Below are 21,993 nucleotides of genomic sequence, written 5' to 3'. Positions count from 1 at the left end.
GGAGCAGCATGAGCGATGACCAGGACCAGGAGGCTCAACGTCTAGTAGATGCTTCAGTCACTGGCTGGCTGGATGGATGCTCTGGCCCCAGCAGCTAAGGTATCCTGACCTTGCACTTGCCAGCTGAGAAATGCCAACTGTACTGGCATTCAACTGAGCTGGAGAATGTTCTAATGTGAGTGAGTCTGGAGACCAGGAGGATGTGGCCTCAGGAATTCCTTCAGCCTCCAAACGTGGCCTTAGCCCTGGACAGGTACCTGATGGGGCTGGAGGGCCAGGCCAGGGTGATTGGGAGAGTACTTGATGTTGTGTTAAACCAAAGTAGAAAGCAAAAATCCTCAAGACATTGAGTGTAGACTGGAGTTTCCATGCTAGGGACAGGTTTCAGTCAAAGTGCTGGCACTGGTGATGTCATGTGGGCCTTTGGGAAGGAAGGTGGGTGATAGGGCGGTGCTGAGACCCTCCACTGCCATCTGGGGTTGGGACTGGGCCTTTTAACTACCCCCACTTCACCCCTTTCCCTCAGATACGCAGGGTCATCTCACTAGGGCTACACTACTGCCAAAGCCTTCACAGGAGGGTCTGGCCCCCAGACAGTCTGAGAAGCTGCCTTCTCTCCTTAACTCTGTCACCGTCTGTGCTGCTAGATCGCCCTCCAGTTGGCAGAAAGCATTTGCCAGTTGTCAGAAATTTTTTATACAACACTAAGCTGCATTTTGGTGAGTCCCGATCTCCCCTCACTCATGTTTCATTTTCTCCAACTTGCTGCTGGTAAGAGAAGAGAACTTTTAAAAGTGGATCAAGTGTCCTACACAGTGGTGGTTTGTTTTTTTCCCCCAAGTTTATTGAAAAATGCAATACAAGAAGCAAGACCAAACACATGTCTAAACACTACAACCACTTCTTTTACTACGAAAGTTCATAAGAGCAGACCGAATTATTGCCTATTTAATCTAAAGATTTTGCCAGTTTCATTTTGTTGCCATAGTTCTTATTTTGTCAAGAAATGTAAACAACTACTTGATATGATTCATAAGTTTTTAAAAAATTTACAAAGCTCCTTCATTTTTGTCACCAAAATAATACATTTGAGAAAGATTTGTAAAAACAAAACCAGCTGGGAGCTGAGATTTCCCATGAGCATCCCTTGGTGTGGGTCAGGCCAAGCTCTGCTTCCACTGTCCAAGGTGGGCAGCTGTGTCCCTGCCCCTGCCGCCCTTCAGAACATGTGGTGGGCCTCAGTGGGCCAAGACGCCCTGCAGCTGGGTTCAGTGGAGTCTTGGCTTGTGAATACAGGTTCTGCTGTGCTGGTGGGTGGGTGACAGGTAGAGACCTCATGTGGCCTAGAGGAAATCTATTTCTCAAGCAAAAATAAAATTGCAGCAGGAGTTGTTGCTGTGGTGTGTCTGAATCACTTTTGGGGAACTGATGCCAAGTCATTGACCCTAGAGATGCAGCTCTCCTCCCCCTCTTCATCACTTCCACCTGGAGAGTCCGTTTTTACACACACTCAACAACTGCAGGAAGGAAAAAATCCAAACAACTGCCAACTCCCAGGATTTGCTGCCGGAGAGGGAGGAGAGGGGAAGTCCAGGTTTGGAAGGACAGACACCCTTCAGGCTGGGCATAGCTTCTCAGAGCATTAGAGATCTTCTGGTCCAATCTGCCGATGAGGAAGCCAGCTTGGAGCGAAGTGTCATGATCTAGTGACGGCTGAGGGACAGTTTGTAGGCCCTGTAGCTCATGGTCCTGTGCTTTGGAAGCTGCCACGCTGGTCTGGACAGCACAGACTATCACGTATGCTGAGTATGTGTAGATGCACGTGTGCCTTCCCCTGCTTGTCCTCATGCTCTAAAGGCCACTGGTCCAGCTTTGGGAATACTTTCAGGGGAGCGCTGGCCACAGGCACACAGCTCTAGGGAGGCAAGCTCACATTTCATTTGATTACGTTTGCTGTGAGCTGCATTTCTAACCCAGCCACCACTTCTGACAAGACTGGCCAGACCTAGGCATCCCTCGGACAGCCCATCATTTCAGACCCCCTGCCCATAGCCTGTAAGTCTATCCCTGAGACTGGACAACTTCCCTTCCCCGAAGCCCACACATCCCAGCAGCAGCCTCACCTTTTCTCCCCAGAGACCTACCCGGGGTTAACAGTCTCACTTGAGTTTTAAAGGAAAAATGAAAACACGTGGTATCAGTCAGACCAGCCAGACAGTCCCAGCAAAGGAGCAAACACACACACTTTGAGTCTTTGTCCTGCTCACTGCCCTCGAGGCCCCAGCAATCACTCTCCATAGTCTATCTCTATCTCACAAAATTCACTGCTAACTCTGAATTGGGATTCCAAGGAGCCACGCGGAAGGTCTGTTTGTGGGAAGCTAGTTGGAAGAGTAGAAAAGCCCACAAATACCCTCCAGTCTGTACCAGGAGGCATATAGGGATGATGGAATCAAAGACTCGTTCTCACATTTCCAAAACCAAAAGAGCCGAACCCCAAACCCACACAAAATCAAGCCTATATAATCAGATGGCGGGGGAGATGTGTATCCACTGTCATCTTGTGAGCAGAATGGCCTCTAACAGCCATGCTCCACGACAGTGTCCTCAAGAGGGTGTCTGGAGAGGAGAAAGATCAAGGAACACAACCACTCTTTGAGTCACATTCTTTTCATCCTGGGATTAGAGAAAGAGGTTTGGGGATGGTCACCTGGAAATACTTGTCACCAGGATCTGACTGAGGTCAACTCCACCGTTCCCCTGTGTCAAGTGCATACTCCCAGAACTGGAAAGCCTTATTTTAAAAACCTCATTAACTTTCCTTCCTCAAATCACCACTAAAAATGTGCCATTAGCACCTTTGACTCAAAGTGCCTATTTTTTTCCGTGAGTTTTTGTCTCCTGAGACGGCAGCTGAGGGATGCGCGTAGCAGAGCGGCTCTTTGGAATGAGGTAAGAGGGCAGCTCGGGCGGGAGGGCAGGAAAGTGAAGGCCACAGATATGTTAAAACATTCACAGTATCAGATACGTCTGATGCACCTTCTTATATCTTTGATCTGAAGAAGCTCCAAAGAGAAAAAAAAAGAGACGGGAGGAAGGAGAGAAACAACACTCCATTCTTAGCAGAGGTCTCTGCCTTCGCAAATCGAAGGCTGGGAGCCTGTCCAAGGGCCTGTGGGCCGGGGTGGCTGCTCTGCCTAACATGCTGGTAGGGCCACCTCACTGGATCTGAGAAAGGGCTCGGTAAACATTTTTTCTGCTGTCTTCCAAAAGGTATAAAAGGAGAGGAGGCGCAGGGAAGCCCGGTGAAGCTGGCTTTGGCCTCCAACCCCGCTGACAGAGTCTGTTGGAGGAGTTTCTGAAGAATTTTGTGGACTCCGTCAGTATCTGGGTTGGAAAGAAGTGGAGAGAGGCTAGCTTGAAGGGGCTGCAAACACCCCATTCAAAAAAAAAAAACTACTTAAAACCAGTCCACAGAGTGAAGAGTTGAGTGATACCTTGTATCACGATATAGAAAAGAGTATTCAAAAGGATCAATGGTGTCTAGAAGAATCTCTTCGTATAAACTCCAAATAGAAAAGGAAATAAATTTCTTGGTGGTTTAGAATAATCTTTAAAGTCTGAAGTCTCATTACTCCAGTTTAGCTTCTTTATCATTTTGCTGGTTTTCTCTTAGACGGAAGAAGGGCAGGGAGTTGGGGGTAGGACAGTTCCTAGAGGAAAGAAAGAGCAAATACTTAAATCCTGAGAAAGAGAACAGGGCTCAGTTCCCCTATTCTCTAATACAATCCCAATGCCAAGCTGTTGAGGCCACAAGTGTCAATCAGGGCCCTGCCCCAGCTGGTATCTGATGGTTTCTTTAAGCCATTTATAAACTACATTGATGCATGAATTTGCCTGGATCCCTCCCTGGTTCCCAAAAAGCTGCTACTGTGCTTCCAGTTCTCAAGTCTGGCCCCAGACCTTCAGCTATTTCCCCTATACCCCTCATTTCCAAAAAGTTTGGTCCTGTCCCTGGCTTTGTTCTCTAGTCTTTATAGGGAACTCTGGTGGCTTAGTGGTAAAAAATTGCACTGTAATCCCAAAAGCTTGTGGTTCAAATCCACCAGCTGTTCTGTGGGAGAAGAATGGGTGATCTCCTCCTGTTCAATTCACTGCCTCTGAAAACCTGCTGGAGGGTCAGCTACAGGTTGGTTCCAACTTAACAGTACCTAACAAGATGTCCTCATAGATTTGGGCTCAGAGGTACCTGAGACAGGTGGGACAGCAGAGGTAGCAGAGGAAAAGGGGAGATAAAATATAGGGGCAGGAGAACTCCTGAGGATTGGAGCAGCGGGGAGTTTACCTCCTCCCACCCCCACTGCCAGCACCACTAAGGGCCACCTGGCTGCTTCAGCAGCCACATCACTCTCCCACATCACTTAGCCTCTCCCCCTCTGCATGTCAAGAGGTCCAGTGTAGACGCCTCCTTGTGGGGTGGCCCAGAGTTCCTCCCCAGGCTCTCTGGGGCTGGGACAGTGCACTTCCTCAAGGCCATAAGAGTACGCCTACCTGAGCTCACTCCTCTGAGATCTCTGTCTCCTGATGTACGACCACCTTAGTCACTGACATATCTGGGTGCTGCTCCTTTGCTTCTTTGATGGCCTGTACGAGAACCTAAGAAAAACAGAAACAGTCCATCAAACGAAAACCAGCCTGGGTGGAGAAGGCAGGCAGGGTCCTCAGACATCATTTGCCTGGTAAATCCAATCCTTCGGTCTGCAGTAGCAGGGCAGCATTCAGGCTCAGCGAAGAGGATGAGCACTGGACCCACCCTATTGGACTGATGGCACTGAGACAAGGAAGGCTGGGGTGTCTCCAAAGAATATGAGAGGGACTTCGGGGGTGACGAATGCACCTGCCTGGGAGGATTCACTCAAGGAACCTGGAGGGCAAGGCACAAAACTGTGGTCAACGTAGTTTATCTAAGAAGTCAGGAGAGGAGAGAAGAAAACCGATGTATGCTGCAAAAAGGCAGAGATGTCTTTGGCTAAGTAGAGAGAATGAAATAAAGTGTAAAAGAAAGAGGAAACTAACATTTGGATGGCGTGCACTGGCCTAACCACTTAGAAAAATTTACTCAAATAGTCACAACAACTCATGGTAGTGTCATTATTTCCACTTTACAGATGTGGAAATGAAACTGAGGCACAGTGGTCAAATAAATTGTTAAAGTTACACAGCGAGTCAGTGATGCAATTGGATTTTTAAAAAAAATTTATTATTTTGTGTGTGTGTACTGTTAAATCACATCTGACTGGTACAGGAGGAGATTGCCCCTCCTTCTCCAGCAGAGCATCTGGTGGATTCATTCTGTGTACCTCTGGGATTGCAGTGCAGCTTCTTGCCACTAGGCCACCAGAGCTCCCTACAGCATAGGAGGAGAATGTCCATCCTCCCACAGAATAGCCGGTGGCCTCAAACAGTGTGCCTTTGGAATTGCAATGCAGCTTCTTGCCACCAGACCACAAGAGCTCCACGCAACTGGATTTTAAAGCAAATCTATAAGCAGCAGTAAAAAAAACTCAAATGATGTATTATTTGGGAAAATCAGTTATTAAAGACATCTTTAAAATGCTAAAAAATAGTAAGGATTCTACTTTAAAGACAAAGGGGCATCTGACTAAAATGATTTTATTTTTAATTACTTCATATGGACGAAGGGAGCTTTGGTGGCTTAGTGGTTAAGGAGTTGTGCTGCCAACCCAAAAGGCAGTCTGAATCCACCAGCTGCTCTGAGGGAGAAAGACGAGCGATCCCATCCATGCAGCTTACAGCCTCTGTAAGCCTGCAGAAAGACCAGCTATGAAGGGCCAGCTAGGAGTTGGGTGCGACTACGGCAATGAGATTTTTTTTAGTCATGCATGTGAAAGTTGGACAATGACTAAAGATGTCTGAAGAACTGATGCCTTTGAATTGTGGAAGAGAACTGAATATACCATGGATGTTCAAACAAACAAACAACAAATCTATCTTGGACAAAGTGCAGCTAGTGTGTTTCTTAGAAGAAAGACTGGTGAGATGCTTTGGACATGTTATCAGGAGGGGCCAGTCCTGCAGAAGGACATAATTCTTGGAAAAACAGATGGTTAATGAAAAAGAGGATGATCCTCAATGAGACCGACTGAGGCAGTGACTCCAACAACGGGCTTAAGCCCATTAAAGAGTGAGTGTGAAGATGGCAAAGGACTGGGCAGGTGTCATCCCGGCCTGTTTGCCTTATCTGTCTCCTTGTGCTTTAAGACCCTCAAGTCCTCTCCTTGGTTACTATGGCTTATGCCTACCCCACACTGCTCTCCCTCACAGTCCTCCTTGCAGTGTCTCCCCACCTCAGGCATGACACCCCACATCTTATCCCTTCAATGGATCCCTCAGCACCTAGGAGAATTGAGGGACAGTGGAACACCTCTCTGGGCTACCAGGTGTGCTTATCTACATGTCACAACCCACCATGGAAGAAACCTAGGATTACCTTTCTTCTATAGAAGGTGGAACTGCTCAGAGATGTATAGTAATTTGCCCCAGGCACATAACCAGTAAGTTGCAGAGTCAGGATTCAACCCAGGTCTATCTCATTCCAAACCCCAAACACCTCCCATGCTACTGCTCTGCTGCCTAGCACAGACTGAGGACACAGCCGGGCTCAAGCCACACAGGCTGCATAAACGGTGGGTTAACGCAGCAGGAGCCACAGCCTCAGGCAAGCGGCCTGGAAGGGCTCCCACTCGGGCTTCACAGCCGCCTTCCGAGCCGGAGCCCCGAGGTCTCAGCTGTAAGCCTCCCTCCTACCAGGGGAACTGCCAATACTGCAGCGCAGCTTTTCTTTTTTTAAGACACTCAGCACATCAGCATAAAGGCCACAGAATTATTGCTCCAGCAATCCTGTCAATGATTCCAGAAGCATTTACATGCAGTCTCTTCCACCCCCACTTCTCTGCAGTTTTACTGTTCTAACTTCACCCAGCAGAGAATTGGGAACATTTATCCTGACCTTATTATTTGCTAATTGCTTATAGCACACAATTAGTACCTAATTAACATAAAAACATACAATTTTAGCACTCAGAAGGGCCCTGGAATAATCTAGATCAGCCTACTCTTTTAGCAGAGGGAAACAATTCAGGGGTAGAGGGATTTGTCCAAGGTCACACAGCAAGTCAGCGACAGATCTAGGGCAGAAACTGAATTCTGAGTCTCCTGAATTCTTGACCATCACACCATGTCCCCTGTGGTGTCCCCTCTGCTCCTACAGCCCTGTGCGGGCAGGGCTCACCCTTCACTCACAGCCTCTGACACAAATTTAGGTACATGATATCCCCTGAGTAATGGCAGTTCCACTGGCGGGTGCCCACCAGGCACCACACTCCGTACATCCAGGATCTTGCTTGATCCTTCCAAGAATATTGAGAGGAGGCTACTACACTTATCCTTATAGAGATGAGGAAACAGGCTCAGTGACATTAAGACCTAGATTATGGTCAGAACCAAGATTTCAACCAAAATCTTTCCGGATCCAAAGCTCCTGTTCTTTCCATTACATTTCATCAGTTTGTAAATTGCAGGACCTAACACTGCTAAAGACTGATCCACAGAAGGCTGATGGGGCAGTCACTGAAAGGTGAACATTCAAGACTCCTTTGTATCTTTACCCAAGGGTTTAGTAAATGGATGAAACATCCCAAAGGCCTGTTTTGATTCCCTCTGTCTTCCTCTTAGATTAAGGACTGAGGTAGTTCTTTGGAGATGAAGATGGCACAGGAATCCTTTCCTAGCAAACTCCTTCTGCATTTAACAATCTTCCAGCCTGGGGGTTCCCCCATTCCAAGGATCTCAGCATTCTTACCTGATCATGGTCAATATCGGTATCTCCTGTGATCACTATTCTCTTTTCAATTCGAGTCTCTGAAATCCCACCTTTTACAGTCTGGAACCAAAGAGAGGTGATTACATTAAAAAGAAAGAACAAAACAAAAGAGCAGCAGGTTATTCTGAAATCTTTACTTCAAATTTTAATCTGCTGCCAGTATTACAGAGAAAAGCTCTTCTACTCACTTGTCCAAAATCTCAGCTGGACCTGCTGGAATAAGAAGGGTATTTCTACTCCTTAAAGCTAACTTGAATGAGCTAAAGTGAGGGCCATACCCATTTTCTATTCTTTTCCTCTAAAATATAGAGATTCATTGAGAAAAACAAGAGTTTCCACATTTTATTTTACTCTGAATCAGAAGAAAAGAAAATGAATCAGATGACTCTAAATATCATGTATCTTGAAATTAAGATCTTTATTTTAAAGCAGTTTTCACATTCTTGATTCCAAAAGATTCTCAAATAATCACCTGAAGGTGTGGGTGGGCATTTTTCTTGACAGATGAGGAAGACCAAGGTCTTGATGTATTAAATAACTGGCTTCTTTCATCTGTGTATCGATGACAGAACTTAGTCAAGAACTTGGATTCTTACCTACAACAAAATGCATTTTCCTCCAGTGCTACACAAACATAATTTGTTGCTGATTTTTCTGGGGAGTCATTCCAATTTAAGTATCTTCTCCTTCTTGTCTTGTAAATAATATTCTAATAATTCTAATATTTTAGCATTTAAACTACAGTTCCCATGGTTTCGACACTGAATAGGACATAAAAATTCCTTGCCTGACCTGAAGTCCTGACTTTTGGCATAGAAAATATGGTTGTAGAATGATACCAACTAAGCCTGCCTTTAAACGGACTTCTTAAACTTCATCTTTATAGGCAGAGAGGAGTCTCACTGACCCATGAGACACAGATATGCAAAGAGACACCACATGTGATTTCCTGAGATTACTGCTAAAAGAGGGATGCTGGTTCTGAGTCTCTGAGCCTTTCTACAAAGGAAACTGGGATATTTGGAATAATTTAGTCCAAAGGGATGAAAATGGAAAACATTTGCTCCTGGTCCTTTCTGTTTGGAACATAAAGTTTAGTGAGCCATTCTAAGCAGGTCTGTTACCTTGGTAATCTGAGTTGTGGTGGTACTGCTTGTGGTCTCGGATGTGATGGTCTGAGCTGTGAGCAAGATTCCTGGGTCCAAATCCCCATTACTGTCGTCAGCCTGCAGAAGAAAGTACATCTCATCACCATTCCTCTCAGGAAGTCTGATGGGGAAATGCTGCAGTCTGTAGCTTTGCTATTGAGCTGCACATTCTAAAGCAAAACTTGGATTCCTTTATGGTGACATATCAGTTAAAAAATCATCTATGGATAAGGCATCTTCCAAAAAATTTGAATGAGTTCCATTTCCTTAGCAATGGGTGAATGAGACAAATGGATTAGAAAGAGGAGCAGCTGACCTAACAAGACAGACAGTACGTGTGTCCAGTATTTTAGGATTCGCAAATAGCTTTAACAAACATCTTTTTTGATGCTCATACCAGCCCTCTGAAATGAAGAGAAAGGACAGAGGTTACTGGTATTTGTCTGGTTGTTTAGTGGTAAGGAATTGTGCTGCCAACCCAAAAGCATGCAGTTTGAATCCACCAACTGCTTCTCTTGTGCAATTTATTGCCTCTGAAAACCCACTAGAGTGTCAGTAACAAGTTGTTTCTGACTCACTGATACACAACAAGTAAGAACACCTAGGCTTCCAGAAGGGAATGATTTGCCCAGGGCTTCAAATCTAGCAAGTAGTAGTTGTTTGGTCGACAAATCTGGTGCTCCCCACATACTACTCAAGGTGGGGAGCATATGAGCTCTGGTGAATTGCAGGGCAAGACTTTCCACAAAGAAGTGGGAAAGGTCAACAAATCTCAGGCTGTCTTTTCTGAAAATCAAGATGGAAGATCGGAAGAAACAAGGTAGGAGATGTCCTTTTCTAATGACTTTTCTGACAATCAGTATTATTGAGAAGAGTTTTTTAAAGTACTTTAAACATGAGGCAACACAACCAATCTATATAGAAATGAGGTAGCCTACCTCCTGTTTCTTCAGAAGGCACAATAAGATTATAAAACAGTTATGATATTATGATCAGGCTGAGAAATGACTTCAGATAAAATTAAAGAAATGGTTGGCTGGATCTGAACTCAGCTTGAAGGGAAGCTACCAGCAACCAAGGAGCTGTGAGCAGACTCTATTTGTTGAAAAACCTGTGACCAAGATGGAGAGAATAAGATGCAGAGAGGAGTCTGCCTGCAGCCACATGCTTCTCAGAAAACAGTGGCCAAAAATACCTGCTAGGTAATACCTACTGTCTCAGAGAAGTGACTTTCACGAATCATTTTCATAAAGAACCCTGAAGCAAAAATATGTGTTAGTCACTATCTTTCCTGGGCTCTTTATACAAACAATCTGAACTTGTATTATAAGCAGAAGTCTTTAACCTTTTTATGAGTAAAAACATTTCATGAACAGCATTTTGTGAGCCCAAATTTTGAACTGTTTGGTAAAGAGACAGAAAGAAAAGAATTTGAAAAACAATAAAACAATGTATATGAACTTTGTTAGTAAACCAGTATAAAATAAAATATAAAAAAATTACAAGAATTAAGGAGGAGGAGAACCCCAGGCTGGATTTTCAAAGGGAATGACATTTGTCTAAGCCTTTTACATAAACTACCATTATAGTATTGGCTAGGTCATGAACGCTTTCTACAGCTCAGACCGCCCCCCCATCTACTTAGATTCAGACTCAACTATTATTATTACTACACTTGTTCTATATGAAAAACATACAATACAAGTCCTATCTCAATTATTTGGAAGCAGGAACGGCATCCACTTCCTAAATAACATGCCTCTGGAAACTCTATGAACTTTGATAAATGTCGATAATGGTAGAGGGGCTTCAGGCCTTTTGATCATAGGGTCACTATGAGTCATGCTCAACTTGAAGGCAATCAACAGCAACAATAAAAACATCTCAGTTATACGTTTAATATCGGAGGTTGTTGTTATTTGTTACCATCAAGTCAGAACCAACTCACAGCTGACCCTCTAGCAAGTTTTCAGAGGCAGTAAATCATATGAGAGGTGACTGCTCATGAATTTGAACTGTGTGCCCTTGGGACTGCAGTGCAGCTTCTTACCACGAGGTACTATTATTATTTTCACTAAACAGGTGAGAAAACTAAGGTCCAGAGAGATTAAATAATTTGTCCAAGGTTCTTTAGCCAATAAGTTAGTACTCAGATAGGGAAGAGCTGGGTTTGGGTCCCAGCTCATGGAGTAACCAGCTGTGGGAATGTGGGCAAGTAATACTGACTTCCCTGTTTAGTTTTATCATTCATACTCAGAGACTACCATACTAAGTGCCCTGCCTACACCAGAGCATTGTTGTGAAGATCTAAAGAGATCCTGGTTATAAAAAGCACTTTACAAATTGTTGTTAAGAATGCACGTGTACATGCCAGGTGCACTAATCCTTTCAGAAGAGCTGGCCCCTCTTCTGCTCTTGTAGGTGCCGCTGAGTCAATGTGCCAAGCGACCGTAGAGCAAGAGATCAAAACCTTGCCCTTTTCTGTGCCATCAACACAAGCTCTGCCATGCTCAAGCCCACTGTCACAGTCACTGTGTCAATCCATCTCACTGAAGGCCTTCCTCTCGTTCACTGAACCTCTGCTTTTCCCAGTATGATGTCCTTTTCTTAGGACTGACAGCTCCTGACAACATAACTAAAGGGTGTGAGACAAAGTTTCACCATCCTTGCCTCTACTTGCACTAAATTTTCCTAAGAGTGACATATGGAAGGAGGGGGAAAAAAAGAAAAATAACTAGGTTTGTTTGTCAGTTAATAAAAACAGAAGCTAAAAAGGGGAATTGGGGAATGGGGGGAGAAGGAGGAGGGAGGAAAGTGTGCAGGAAATGAACAAATAATTAAAACTAAACAAACAAACAGACAAAAAAACCCAAAGGAATGAATGAACTGAGAAGCTGTGGTACATTTACACAATGGAATACTATGCAGCACACAGGAGCAATGATTTTGTAAAATGCTACCTAACTTGGGAGGGACTAGAAAGCATTATGCTGACTGAACTAATTCAGTCCCACAAGGACAGATACTGTATAAGATCATTACTGTAGAATGAATATGAGGATCCAAGGATGGGGAGGGAGGAAGTAGAGGGGTGAGGATGGCGGGGGAGAGGGAGTATTAATTATAGGGTTGCACAAGTCTATAGGTGGGAGGATAAGAAAATGGGAAGGATCTTTTGTGAAAAACTATTCAAACTTTATAAATAAATTTTTTTTTTTAAAGATAAAATAGGCCGGCGGCCTAGACACCGGAAGTGGACGTGTGCTTTCTTTGTCGCAGCCGCCATTGCTTTGTCACTGTTCCCGCCGCGGCGTCCGCTCTGGACGCGGAGTGGCCGAGGCGGCCCCGGTTTGCGTTCCCAGGTCGGCCGGGTGCTGCGGAGAAGCCAGCCTGTGTTGCCTGTTGATGTCACGAGGAAGGACTGCAGCTGTTGTGGGGCCGGGATCTACTTCCAGACGGCCCGGTGCTCCACCTCTGCTCCTGTCTGCCTCTCTGAAGTGGACTCTCGGGCTCAGAGATGACACCCCCTTAGATTTCCAGAAGCTGGAATGAGGAAGAGGAGGAATTTGTGCTTCCCATGACAGAAGAGATTCGCAGAACAGCCAGAGGTGAGCTCTGAGAAATCATACAGGACAGTGAAAAGCATCGGTGGAAGTGAAGAAGGCAGTCACTGGACTCCAGCTGTCACTGTGGGAAAGGCCTTCCTGGGTCACTCACCATGTAGGCCTCACACCAGGTGCAGAACCCACCTGGGTGAGGATTGGGGAGACCCCATTGGGTCGCTCTCCCTGAAGTACACCTAGGAGTCCTCTTCAGAGTAAGACATCTCAGCTGTTGGGCATGTTGGGAAGCCTTTGTCCAGCAGCACCCACTAGTGAGGCCTAGTCTGTCATTTCTAATCCCTTTGGGCACAAGTGCAAGGAAGGTCATAGGGTAACTAGCCTACCTTGTAAGCCCCTCATCTTTCCTCCCGCCCTCACATACGTTTTAAAGGAGAGGATGTCTTACTTATGTAAGGAGTGCGGGAAAGCCTTTGCTGAGGCGTCTGGCCTCAACAAGCATATGCGGAACCACAGTGATGTCAAGCCTTACGTCTGTAAGGAGTGTGGGAAGGCCTTCTGCCAGGGCTCCCAGCTCACTAGGCACGTCAGCTGTCACAGTAGGGACAGGCCGTATGAGTGTGATGAGTGTGGCAAAGGCTTCAGGCAGATCTCCTCACTCACTCGGCACATGAAGAGCCACAGTGGAGAGAGGCCTTACGAGTGTCAGGAGTGTGGGAAGTGCTTCACTCTGTCCTCCCACCTGGCCAGGCACATCAGTACGCATAGTGGCGAGAGGCCCTATGAGTGTAAGGAGTGTGGGAAAGCCTTTAACGACTCCTCAGCCCTGACCGCACACATTAGAACACACAGTGGGGAGAAGCCCTACGAATGTACGATCTGTGGGAAGGCTTTCAGTCAGGCCTCCAATTTCAATAGACACAAGACTGCCCACAATGGACAGAGACCCTATGAATGTAAGGAATGTGGGAAAGCCTTCCGGTCTTCCTCAAACCTTAACAGCCATATAAGAATCCACAGTGGAGAGAGGCCTTATGAGTGCAGCGAGTGTGGGAAGGCCTTCAGTCACGCGTCCTCCCTCAATGACCATGTGCGAACCCACAGTGGGGAGAAGCCTTACGTGTAAGGACTGTGGGAAGGCCTTTAGCTACGCCTCGTCCCTCATCACCCACATCAGGACCCACACTGGGGAGAGGCCCTACGCCTGTAAGGAGTGCGGGCGCGCCTTCAGCCACTCGTCCGCCCTCACCACACACATCAGAATCCACAATGGAGAGAGGCAGTATGGCTGTAAGTACTGTGGGAAGGCCTTCAGTCCGTCCTCACACCTCAGCAGACACCTCATCTCTCACACTAAGGAGAAGCCCTATGAATGTACGGAGTGTGGCAAGGCCTTTAGTGACTCCTCGGCCCTCTCCACCCACATAAAAACTCACCGGGGGGAGAACCCTACGAGTGTGAGCAGTGCGGGCGGGCCTTCAGTCGCCTGTACAACCTCACCAGACACGCCAACTGTCACAAGGGGGAGACGCCTTGTCAGTGCGGCGTCTGTGGCAGGACGTTCCGCGACTTCGCGGCCCTCACTGTTCACATGCGCGTTCACAGTGGGGAGAGGCCTTACGAGTGTGAGGAGTGTGGGGAATCCTTCAGCTCGTCCTCCCACCTCACCGCGCACATGCGCTCCCACAGCGAAGGGACCACCGTGTATCAGACGTGGGACGGTTCCTTCTTACTGCTGTAGCTTCTGCCTGCACGTTTCCCCAAAGTCTCAGTTCCCCGCGAGCAGCAGTGCTGACCGGAAGGCTTCCCAGCGCGCCTGGTGCCTTTGCACACGTTGGCAGGTCAGCGTAGCGGCAGGACTGGCCTGCTCTGTGTGTCACTAGCTCAGTCCAAACGAAATTTTGCCTTTCTTTTAACCTCTGGGTGTTACAATTATGGCTTCCTGGATTAGCTTTGGGCAACTGGCTTTTTCTTTTATAATGTTTTGTTGATATTTTATAATAAGATTAAATACATACAATAAAGGATCTGATCTGAAAAAAAAAGATGAAATAGCTGTGGTAAATAAAGACGATAGTAAAAAATTATCTTTTTTTTGGTTAGGTCAATCGACTTAAATATGACTCATAATGACCCTATGTACAAGAGATCTAAACCCAGTTGTATCCTTATGCTGTCTGACACACAAGAACTCATTAAGGCAGTCACCATTTCAATCCACTTGGTTGAGGGTCTTCCTCTCCTTTGCTGTCCCTCCACCTTTCCCCATATCATGTCCCTCTCCAAGAAAATGCCCCTCCTAGCAACATGTCTAAAGTACGTGAGCCAATCTCATTCTTGCCTCCAAAGAGCACTCCAGCTGCACCCTCTCCAAGACATATCTGCTTGTTCTCTTGGCTGCCCATGTGATCTTCAGTGCTCTTCTCCAACCATAGCTCAAAGGTGTCAATTCTTCTGTCATCCTTATTCACTGTCCCACTCTCAGATACACAGCAAGTGATCAGAAGAAACTACGGTCTGAATCGGACATACCATAGTCCTCAAACTGACATCACTACTCCTCAATAATTTGGAAAGATCTCTAACTTCAGATTTTCCCAGTTCAATGCGTCTCCTTATTTCCTGACTGATGGTACCAAGGGTGTTAATTGTGGATACAAGCAAGATGAAGCTGTTGACAGTTTCAATCTTGTTTCCATCCATCATGACACTGCCTATTGATCCAATGGTAAAAATCCTTATTTTCTTGACATTGTGATGCAATCCATACTAAAGGCTGCATTCCTTGATCTTCTGCAACAAGTGCTTCAAGACCTTCTCATTTTCAGCAAGCAAGGTAGTGTCATCTGCATAATGCAGGTTACTGATAAGTCTCTTCAATCCTGATGCCACAATTCTCTTCATAGAGTCTAGCTTCTCGAATAATTGGCTCAGCATACAAATAGGTATATAGAGAGAATACAACACTCCCTTTAATTTTAAACCATGCAGTGTTCCTCTGCTTCACCTCCTGGTCCAGGTCCAGGGACTCCCTCCCACTCCTCTCCATGTCAGCCACACTTGTTATGATCCACACAGTCAAATGCCTTTGCATAGTCAATAAAGCACAAATAGATATTCTTCTGGTATTCCTTACTTTCACTCAGAAACCATGACATCAGCAATGATATTCCTGGTGCCATGGCCTCTTCTAAAACTTGTTTGAACTTCTGTCAGTTCTCCATCTATGTACTGTTCTAGCTGTTTTTGAATGATCTTCAGCAAGTATTTTGCTTGCATGTGATAGTAATGATTTTTATTTACTTGAAAATTAGGTGTAAACTGTTTGGGTGTTCTTTACTTTGTTAGCAATCAAGTGTGAGCTAATTGGCTGTTATGATTTCATTAATAAGCAGCAAATAATTACCTAGGGCTTATTTTATGCCAGATACTTGGGAAATGTGTTATGTATATATTAATTTACTCCTCACAACAACGCTGAATTAGAACTATTATACAAAAGAGGAAAAGAAAGCACAGAGGCTCCTAGTAACTTGTCTACACTCTGCTAGGATCAAACTCAGAAATCTGGTTCAAGTCAACACTCTTTCCTAGTCAGCTGCACTCTTTCTCATCAATATTAAGAAGCAATTTGTTTTAAGTCTGGTTAAAATTACTTAAAGACAGGCAATCCACAATATCATAATAACTACCATCTTTAAGTAGCTAGTATATGTTGGGCACACATTTCTTAATTTAGTTCAATAACTCAACAGGTATTTTTTTTAAGGCAAAAAAAAAAGTTTCAGAGGTTACATGCTCAAAGTCATGAAACTACCAATTCTCTCTGACTCTAAACACCATGTCCTTTATCTAGAACAGCATCCTGCCTCTATGATTCTAATATTCACGTGTTCTACTTTTTAATGCATGGATCTTTCCAACCCTTTTTTTGGTAAGGGTAAATATAGATGTAAAGCATTTCTGTGTATGTGTGTGCCAATGCACACACATTTAAGATAGCATTTACATATAGTGAAATGCTTCTATTTATATATAGTAAATGGAGATACTTTTATTTCTTTTCACTTTTCCAGTAAGTTTTTATTATTAGTTAAGTCACAATTCAAGATTCTGGCAGAGAGTTGAGGTGGGCCTGTTTAGATCTTCCCAGCAAACGTGTCTTCTACCTTTCAGTCATCCCAGGCTGACACCCTGGACATGGGCCCAGGGACTTGTACACACACTGATACCATCAACATGGAGACATCACCACCTGAGGCAGTCATTGCCTTCTCACGGTGGAAATCCAGAGGTAGTTCTGCCAGCAGTCTCTGATTTGGTTCTGTGTGGAGAAGTGGCTAGCAAAAGTGGCAGTTCAGTAGTTCTGGGTTTTGGTCTTAATATCTTCTGCCATGGTGGAGACTTCTAAAGACTCCTCAAATCAGTGACAGCTCAGTGTCTGAAGAAACCTTTTATAAAAAAATTTTTTGAACTACTAATAATTTCTTTTTACAAGCATATCCAACAGGTTTTAAAAACTTTAAATTGATATACAGTGGAAAGTCAGTCTTCCTCACATGACTGTAATACTAAAGTTCCCTTCCTCAGTGGTCATGACTGTTGTTTTTTGAGTATCCACTCAGGGATGATAGTACAAACGTATACCCATATAGCTGTTACACACATAGATATTTATATACCTTCCCTTTTCCCTCCCAAACAGTAGTATATTATACCATTTTCTACAATGCCTTTTTTTTTAAGTTTGTTGTTTTATTTTCATTTAAGGTTTAAGTAGTACAGCAGTAGTTAGGTGCTAACTTCTTAATCTACAATGCTTTTTAATTTAACAATTGAGCTTTGAGCTTAGAGATTGTTCCCATCAGAGGCTTTTTAAAATAGGTACACAGAATTACCTTAATTAGATTTACCATTGTTGGTGTTGTTATGTGCCATCAAGTCATTTGCGACTCACAGCGACCCTATGTACAAGAGCTCAAAACGCTGTTCTATCCTGTGCCAACCTAGCCATCTCAAATGCACCAGTCTCTCCTTGCAACATGCCCAAAGTATGTCAGATGAAGCTTCAGAATCCTTGACTCCAAGGAGCATTCCGGCTTCACCTTCTTCAGGACAAGCCTGTTTGTTCTCCTAGCAGCCCATGGTATATTCAATACTCTTCTCCAGCACCACAGCTCAAAGGCATCGATTCTCTTTCTATCAACCCTACTCACTGTCCAACTCTCTGATGCTTAGCACGTAATTGCGAAGACTATAGCCCAGATCAGGCGCACCTTAGTCTCCAGTCTGACATCGTTGCTCATCAGTACTCTTGAGAGGTCCCTCACAGCCGACTTTCCCAATGCAATTCATCTCTTGATTTCCTGGCTGTTGTTACCAAGAGTGTTGATTGTGGAGCCAAGCAAACTAAAACTGTTAACTATCTCAGTCTCTTCACCATCCATACTGATGCTGCCATTTGGCCCAGTGGTGAGAATCTTTGTTTTCTTGATGTTGAGCTTCAATCCATATGGGAGGCTGCAGTCCTTGACCTTCTGTAGCAAGCGCTTCAGGTCCTTCTCAGTTTCTGCAAGCAGGGTTGTGTCATCTGCATAATGCAGGTTGTTGATAATTCTTCCCCCAATCCTGATGCCACATTCCTCTTCGTACAGCCCAGTATCTCGGATGATCTGTTCTGCATACAGATTGAAAAGGTATGGAGACAAAATACATCCCTGACAGACCCCCTTCTTGATTTTGAACCATCCAGTGTCTAACTGCTCTGTTCTGACAACTGCCTCTTGGTCCAAGTATAGTTTTCACATTAGCACAATCAAATGTTCTGGGATTCCCATTCTTCTCAGAGTCAGCCACAGCTTGTTGTGATCCACACAGTCAAAAGTCTTTGCATAGTCAATGAAGCACAGATAGACATCCTTCTGGTATTCTTTGCTTTCTGCCAAGATCTATCTAACATTAGCTATAAAATCCCTAGTACCACGACCTCTTCTAAATCCAGCCTGTACATCTGGCAGTTCTCTGTTGACATATTGTTCCAAACGTTTTTGGATAATTTTCAGCAAATCTTGCTTGCATGAGATATTAATGATATTGTTCGATAATTTCTGCACTCTGTTGGGTCATCTTTCTTTGAAATGGGAACAAATATGGATCTTTTCCAGTCAGTGGGCCAGCTGTCTGTTCTCTAGATTTCTTGGCACAACTTAGTGAGCACATCCAGGGCAGTGTCCGTCTGTTGAAATATGTCAATTGGTATGCCATAATATATTTAACCATTCCCTACTGATGGACATTTTAGGCTGTTTCCATGGTAATAACAATGTAAGGGTTTCCCTTCCATAAGAAAATAATTCTTTCTAATTTCCTATTTGTGGTGTTAAAGTTGGCATTTTTCAGCCATTACTTTAGCCCTCTCTCATCCCTAGCTACCTTAACTGCAGACACATGATGTTGCAAATCATCAACAGCTGTGGGACGAGGATAAGCAAGAGAGAGTGCTTTCCACAGCAGGCAGCAAGACTTGGAGACTGGAGCAAGACCCTGGTGACGGTGGTGGAGAGACTGTGGCATTGCTGTGGAGAAACTGTGGCAAGGTGTAACCAGAGGAGCCCTGAGATAAAGGCCATGTTAAAGGATTTTGCTGTTCTTCCTGCATATTGGAAGGAAAAGCTGACTTATAATTGTTCTGAGGCAAACCGTGCTGGATGATTTGAATTTGACTGCTGAACTAAAACTTGGCTGACTGAGAAGTGATCTTTAGTTGAGGAATTGTGCTTTGGGACTGCTAGACTAAATCTAGGTTTACACTGGATGATGTTCTTTGCCACCCCTACCATCCAACTTATTTCCCTAATAAATCTCATTCTCAGTACCACAACTGTGAGTCTATGAATCAACAACAAATAAACCAACCTCTTGCTGTTGGAGGGTCTTTAGAGGCACCATGGGGCTAGGCTAAGGACTTTTTACCTGCTTTTTGCTCTTGAGCGGTGAAGGGCTGTGCTATTCTCACTCCTTCTGGCCCATTCAGAGAGACTTTCACCACCCTGTGCCCCCACTATTCCTTATTTTTTACAGTCTCATTTACTGCCAAGTCTTCCTTTTCATTAATTTCTCTGTCTCTTGACATGTATCTTTCTTATCAACTCCTTGGGCTATACTTGATGACATTTAAAAGCATCCCTAAAGGAATCATTCTTGAGTGATTACCAGAGATGAGAAGGGAGAGAGAATGGAGTGGAAATTAATAACTATATTATAGACACATATTCAGATTGGTAAAAAATTAAAGGCACTATACACAATATATACAATAAAGTGATGGTCAACACAACCATTAAAGAAAGGGAAGATATGCATGTATGTATGTATATGCACACACACAGATGTGAACAGGTAACACCCTCAAAGCAGGAATAGTTTGGATATGAGGATTAATGAAAAGAAAAATTTTAGGAGGTAGAAAAAGTTATTCCAACTGTGGGTATTGTAATTAATGCTACAAAACAAAGTGGGTATGAATGGCTGAATTAAAAACTGATTTGCTTTAAAGCATTCACTCAAATCACATAAGAACTTTTTTTTAAATTTTATTATTTTGTATGTGTGTACTGCCAAATCAGATCTGACTGGTACAGCAGGAGATTGTTCCTCCTTTTCCAGCAGAGCATCTGAGGAACTCTTATACACTATTGGTGGGATTGTAAAATGGTACAATCCTTCTGGAAGACAGTTTGGCACTTCCTCAGAAAGCTGACCATAGAAATTCTCTATCACCCAGCTATTCCACTGCTTGGAATAATCCTGAGAGAATAAGAATTGTGGCACAAATGGAGACTTGTACACTGATGTTCATATCAGCTATTCACCATAGCAAGAACATGGAAACAGCCCAAATGTCCAACCCCAGTCGAATGGATTGAGAATCTATGGTACATATTCACACAATGGAATACTATGCAATATGGAGGAGCAATGATTTTGTAAATTACTACCTAACTTGGGAGGGAGTGGAGAGCATTATACTGAGTGAACGTAAGGACAAATACTGTATAAATCTATTATTGTAGAATGAGTGTGAGGATCCAAGCAAGGGGAGGGGTGAGGATGGGCAGTGGGTGGAGGGTGATTAATCATAGGTTTATATTATACAATTTGATGGGGAAAGGGTGGGGGTTGAAGATCCAGTGGGAAATGGGAAAGATCCAGTGTGAAAAACAATGTGTATGAACTCTGTAAATAAACCAGTATTAAAAATAAAAGCATCTCCCCAAATAATTTCTAATCATATCCCTGCCTCAAAGCTTCCTCCTACCTTAATAAATTCTACAGCTTTAAGAATCTTCCAAAAGTGCTGCTTTAATTATTATACTGTATTACTACTGTTCAAACTCTTAAGCAATCACTCATTGTTTATCAAACATAAATCCTACACTCTGGACCACAAGAAAGAGAAGGCAGAGATGTATTAACACCAATGAATGTCTACAAATGTGCCTAGTGCTTTACAGACATATAATTTACTTTCATTCTCTCTCCATTCTTGCATGATTAGTAGTATCCCCATATCACAGGAGGGAAAATAGAGATGTAAAGAGACTAAGGATATCCAGCTAGTGCTTACCTGAGCCAGGATACAAACCATGCTTGTCGAATTGCGAAGCACGTGCTTTTAATCACCAAACAACACTGCTTCCTAACTGGGAATATCATCACCAGGTCACGGTGATGTAAGGGTAAAACTGGGGGATTTATGTCAGTCAACACACCAGGAAGGGCTTCAGATGGTGCCTCCTTCCCATCAGTCAGGTCTCAGTCATAACATCACTTCCTCATAGCAGCCAAAAAGGAGCAACACTTCATGCAATCCCCACGTGGTCTAATTCTTGGCTTTCTTCGTCGAACTTAGCACTGTCTGAAATTTTCTTAAGCAGGATTTGTTTCAGTCTTGCCTGTCCTTACTAGAATGTAAGATTCTGGAAGGCTTACTTTGTATGCCCTGGGCTAGACAAAGTAGTCACATTATGAAGAATGGGACTTCCAGGATACTCAATAGTGTGCAAGTGAGACCTGTACATAGACCAAGAGGCAGTTGTTGGACTAGGGGATACTGCACCCCTTTCAGAGCTGTGTTTACCATAATTATTCAGTCTGCAGGGTTGTGTCATCTGCATAACGCAGATTGTTAATAGATTTTCCACCAATCCTGATGCCACAATTCAACTCATAGAGCCCAGCCTCTCGGATAATCTGCTCTGCATACATGCTGAAAAGGTATGGAGACAGGATGCATCCCTGGCGTACACCCTTCCCAATTTTGAACCATGCAATGTTAACCTGCTCTGTTCTGACTACTGCCTCTTGGTCCAAGTATAGGTTT

The 21,993-nt window shown here is 44.2% G+C and overlaps 1 protein-coding gene across 6 annotated transcripts in view; it reads right to left on the bottom strand.

The window, feature by feature from the left end:
- Positions 1-3,189: 3,189 nt before the first annotated feature.
- Positions 3,190-21,993, bottom strand: part of EPB41 (erythrocyte membrane protein band 4.1 (elliptocytosis 1, RH-linked)) — a 123,777-nt gene continuing 104,973 nt past the window's right edge. For 3 of the 6 annotated variants that reach the window (XM_006894918.1, XM_006894919.1, XM_006894922.1), the window contains 3 exons: positions 9,028-9,129; positions 7,883-7,963; positions 4,558-4,656 (listed from right to left, as the gene is read on the bottom strand). In XM_006894918.1, coding sequence (XP_006894980.1) covers positions 4,558-4,656; positions 7,883-7,963; positions 9,028-9,129 — 282 coding nt within the window. Of the gene's footprint in view, positions 3,714-4,551; positions 4,657-7,882; positions 7,964-9,027; positions 9,130-21,993 lie in introns of those variants that run through there. The other 3 variants (XM_006894923.1, XM_006894920.1, XM_006894924.1) reach the window with 3 other exon arrangements.

Source organism: Elephantulus edwardii, unplaced genomic scaffold, assembly GCF_000299155.1.
Source record: "Elephantulus edwardii isolate Elephantulus edwardi_28Jun2011 unplaced genomic scaffold, EleEdw1.0 scaffold00152, whole genome shotgun sequence".
Taxonomy (NCBI): Eukaryota; Metazoa; Chordata; class Mammalia; order Macroscelidea; family Macroscelididae; genus Elephantulus; species Elephantulus edwardii.
This window is presented reverse-complemented; position numbering and strand designations above follow the sequence as displayed.